Genomic DNA, 4,158 nt, shown 5'->3' with positions numbered 1-4,158 from the left:
TTCACTTTCTTAACCCTCGGAAGGTGTTTTTTTTGTGTTACTCAGCAGGTGTTGTGGGTCTGGTGGACCCACTGTCTTTTGGGGGTTTTAATTCAACACAATCATACAATTAGAAGCAATATAAACAGAAAATATGGTTAATAATTTAATACAGATACACAATTTCCACACTTTTATTAGTGGACCCGAACACACTGTATGTGATATAAAAGGTGTTACGGTGTGCGGTCGATGAACATTTCGTCTGATATTTGTTCTTCGCAGAAAATGAGCCAAGACCAATAAGTCTGAAAAAAATGAATCATTAGTTTTGCTTTGATTAAAAATGAAAACGGGTCCCACAGACCCGAACACCATGTGAGGGTTAAAGAAAACTATGGAAGAAGGCTGTGATATTTGTTCAAAATCATCCCTTTGTAAATTTCATTCTCCCAATCGATGCTTAATACTTGTGTGGAATATCTAAAAGTTGCTCTCTGACGTTGGCGGGTTGCATGTGTGGCCTCCCTCGTCTGGCACCACGCTCTGGCTGTCAGCGGATGTTGTTCCCTGTTCTGCACAGCTTGTACCAAATGTGTACAGATTGCCTCTCGCTAATATGCATATTAGATGTTGTTGAACGAGGGCCTTGCTACACATAAATGAGCCCAAAAAAATGGTGGTGGGGGGGGTGAAGGGCAAGTATTGTAATGGAGCGTACACCCGAACGCCGTGTAATACCAGAGACACTACAGCGACAAACACAGCGTCACTCACTTTTAATTTCAACATTACATTCAAGTGAAAACCTGAGAAATGATAATCAACAACCAAAACGATTGCACGGATGAACTGTGTTGTAAGAGACGTGAAGGTAGACATGACCACGCGCAGAGGATGACGTGGATTTGGTGAAAGAGGTCCTCGTCGCCACCGCCATCGCTCAGTTCGCCGATGTGTTTGCAACTCTACAACACAGCAATGTTAAATAAATTTACAAAAAGGAAATTACAGGGAAAGAATAACCTGCTTTTCTTCATATCTAATTTTCGCTGGCGTTATTTGAGTGACCGTCCCTCTGGAAAGACGATAACCTCTAGATGAGAGTTACCAATTTTTAATCAAGCGCTCAAAGAAGCGGAAAAAATACTGGTATTGTCCGTTAAAGCTGCCCTAGATGTTTGCCGTATCCTCCTTTTAAATTATGTTAAGCACACACAGAGGGAGAGTGGCTTCATCCTCTGCTCATGTAGACATTACTCCACTTTATCTTTAGTTGTTTGCTGCTGTATAATGTTCAGAATGATAAATACAGCATCTTTAATCCCTTATTTTACTGTGTATTTTACTATTTAAACAAGAAAAGAAAGAAAAGATGTTCTTGGTATACTGTGACAGCTCTGTTCCAGTCCAGACCTTCTTCACACTCTTCATTTTCAACACTGAACACTTCATCAGTTTGACACGGCCCGTTCCACCCGGGAGGCTCGTCCTTCACTGGACGCCTCCTCAAGAAGAAGAAGAAGAAGAAGAAGTGGAGCCTGAAACAACACATCTCGATGTCTCGCTCCTCCACCTGAAACCTTCGAATAGCGTGAACCTTTTTTCCATGACGGTAGCAGATATTTTACAGTGCGAGATACGAGATTGGGAGCATTTTGATTTGCCTGCTCGAAAGGCTCTCAACGTGGCTGCTCGCAGCTAACAGTGCTAACGCCGCTAACAGTGCAAAACAAACACAAAAGAGCTGAGAGAGCGAGCAGTGTTTACCAGAGGGGGGAACCGGGCGGTCGATGCTACGCTAACACAACTCTGCTGTCGGGTCGGGACGCTGTCGGCAGCTGTAACCGCCGTGCGAGAGCGGTGAAGAGCGGCGGCTGGGAGCTAACAATCGGGCGCTAGCACACTCTTTCATTGCCCGGCTACGTGGGCAATGAAAGGAGATGCTTGGCTAACGGCACACAGAGGGAGAGTGACGTCATCCTCTGCTCAGGTAGACATTACTCCACTTTATCTTGAGGAGTTTGCCGCTGGATAATGTTCAAAATGTCTTTAAACCCTTATTTTACTGCGTGTCTCACCATTTAAACAAGTGCAAACACAAAAACTGAACACAGACATCCAGCAGTCACGTATGAAAACAATCTGTAAAGTCTGATATTGGCAATTTCTCTGAAGCAAGCTTTTACATTCTCTTGTGGTGTGTTTCACCAGATATTTGGGAGCAGATGGGCTATAAAGTCCTCCATTATCTCAAATTAATTAGTTTAAATGCAGTTAAATTCAAGTATATGCATTCATTTTGAAGGCAACAGAGCGTAACTTCCTGTTTCGCAATAGCCGCCAGCTCAATGCACTGTCCTATTCATCCTGGTGGACTTGTCCTGGTAATAGGGCGTCGCTCTCAAGCCCCAGCGCTGAGGTGAACGGCGTGATCGTGTCCAGGGAGATCTCCGGCTCGTCCTCGAGCTGGACCGTCGCGGGAAGCAGCAGCAGTCTGTTGTGGCCCCGGGAGCCGTCGGAGATGATCGACTCCTCGTCAAACTGCGGGCTCATGTCCTCCAGGTGGTCGGACCCGACGTTGATGGCGCGCGGGTGCTGCTGCGGCTGCGTGGGGACCAGCGTCTCCTTGTGCAGCGTGGTGTCGTGGTGGTACGACACCAGCTCGTCGCTGAAGTTCACGGCCTCCACCGCGTTGTTGGGGCACATTTGGTTGCAGCCCAGGATGGTGGCGAAGGCGCGGCGGAAGTCGGCGTTGAACGCGTAGATGACCGGGTTGAGGGAGGAGTTGGCCCAGCCGAACCAGACGAAGACGGTGAAGGTGGTGTCGCTGACGCAGGGCGGGTCGCAGAACGGCACCGTGCAGTTGAGGACGAAGAACGGCAGCCAGCAGAAGACAAACACCCCCATGATGATGGAGAGCGTCTTCAGGACTTTGGTCTCCTTCTTGAACGACGACTTCAGCGAGGCTTCCTCGTTGGGCCTGTGCCGCTGCTGATGCTGGTTCCGGTCCGCGCCGCAGCCCTGGTTCTGGGCCTGCTCCGCCGCCCTCTCCAAGGACGTGATCCGGCGTATTTGGGTCTGAGCGATCCGGTAGATCCGGGTGTAGGTGGCGATCATGATCACCACCGGGATGTAGAAGCTGATGAGGGAGGAGGAGATGGCGTAGGTCTTGTTCAGGTTGGCGACGCAGCTCTTGGCGGCGGCGCTGCCGTTCAGGTGGCTGCTGTTTGTGAAATTCCTGCCGGCGGCCACCATCGCCGCCAGCGCGTCCCCCATCGCCTCTCCTGCCTCCTCCCCGACCTGATGCCAGTTGAGCTGGACCGGGATGAAGGAGATCAGGATGGACAGCGACCACGCCACCCCGATCATGACAAACGCCACCCGGTGAGTCATCTTGCGCTCGTACTTGAACGGGCTGGCGATGGCCCAGTAGCGGTCCACGCTGATGATGCACAGGTGCAGGATGGAGGCGGTGGAGCACATGATGTCGAAGGCGATCCAGACGCCGCAGAAGCGCCCGAAGAGCCACGTGCCGGTCACCTCGGTGATGGCCTCCCAGGGCATCACCAGCACGGCCACGAAGAGGTCGGACACGGCCAGGGAGATGACGAAGAAGTTGGTGACCTTGGAGCGCAGGTGGCGGAACCGGACCACGGCGGCGCACACCAGCGTGTTGCCGAGCAGCGTGGACACGATGAGCAGGAAGAGGACGCAGCCGACGAGGACGCGCAGTCCCCCGTTCGCGCCACGGCTCCCGTCGTCCTCCTCTTCATCCTCCTCTTCCTCGCCGCCCGTCCCGTCCAGCTCCGACAGAACTTGGGTGAAATTACTCCACGTCGTGTAGTTTTCCATTTTTTTTAAATTTTTTTTTTGGAGTGTTATTTTTTTTACCCCTCAAACTGAACGATTCAAAGTGGTAACAGGTGATTAGTGTCCGCTTCTCTTCTGTCCTCCTGACACACAGATCATCCTCTGAGCTCTCGGTGGAGAATAAAAAAAGAGAAAGAGAAAGTGTCTTCAATAAAAAATCAGATCCTTAGTCCAAAAAAAAAAAAAAAAAAAGCGAGGCGCAAAGCAATTACCCAGAAAAGAGCTGCGCGAGTATCTATCCTTGAAATACTAATAGAGATGTTCTTTTTTTTTTAAAACAGTGATAATAACTTATTACCAGAGATG

At 49.9% G+C, this 4,158-nt stretch overlaps 1 protein-coding gene across 1 annotated transcript; it reads right to left on the bottom strand.

Moving 5' to 3' along the window:
- Positions 1–2,340: 2,340 nt before the first annotated feature.
- Positions 2,341–3,834, bottom strand: LOC137779967 (D(1)-like dopamine receptor). Its single transcript, XM_068568244.1, has one exon. It carries the CDS (start codon positions 3,832–3,834, stop codon positions 2,341–2,343), a length of 1,494 nt encoding a protein of 497 aa, XP_068424345.1.
- Between the last annotated feature and the right edge of the window lie 324 nt (positions 3,835–4,158).

The sequence above is a fragment of the Clinocottus analis genome, unplaced genomic scaffold (genome assembly GCF_023055335.1).
Source record: "Clinocottus analis isolate CAN_PGR_092001 unplaced genomic scaffold, fCliAna1.0.p SCAF_8, whole genome shotgun sequence".
In the NCBI taxonomy this organism is placed as follows: domain Eukaryota; kingdom Metazoa; phylum Chordata; class Actinopteri; order Perciformes; family Cottidae; genus Clinocottus; species Clinocottus analis.
This window is presented reverse-complemented; position numbering and strand designations above follow the sequence as displayed.

Bases quoted from the DNA above. Each gene is read 5' to 3' on its own strand.
- LOC137779967 (XM_068568244.1), bottom strand. From the start codon at position 3,834: ATGGAAAACTACACGACGTGGAGTAATTTCACCCAAGTTCTGTCGGAG.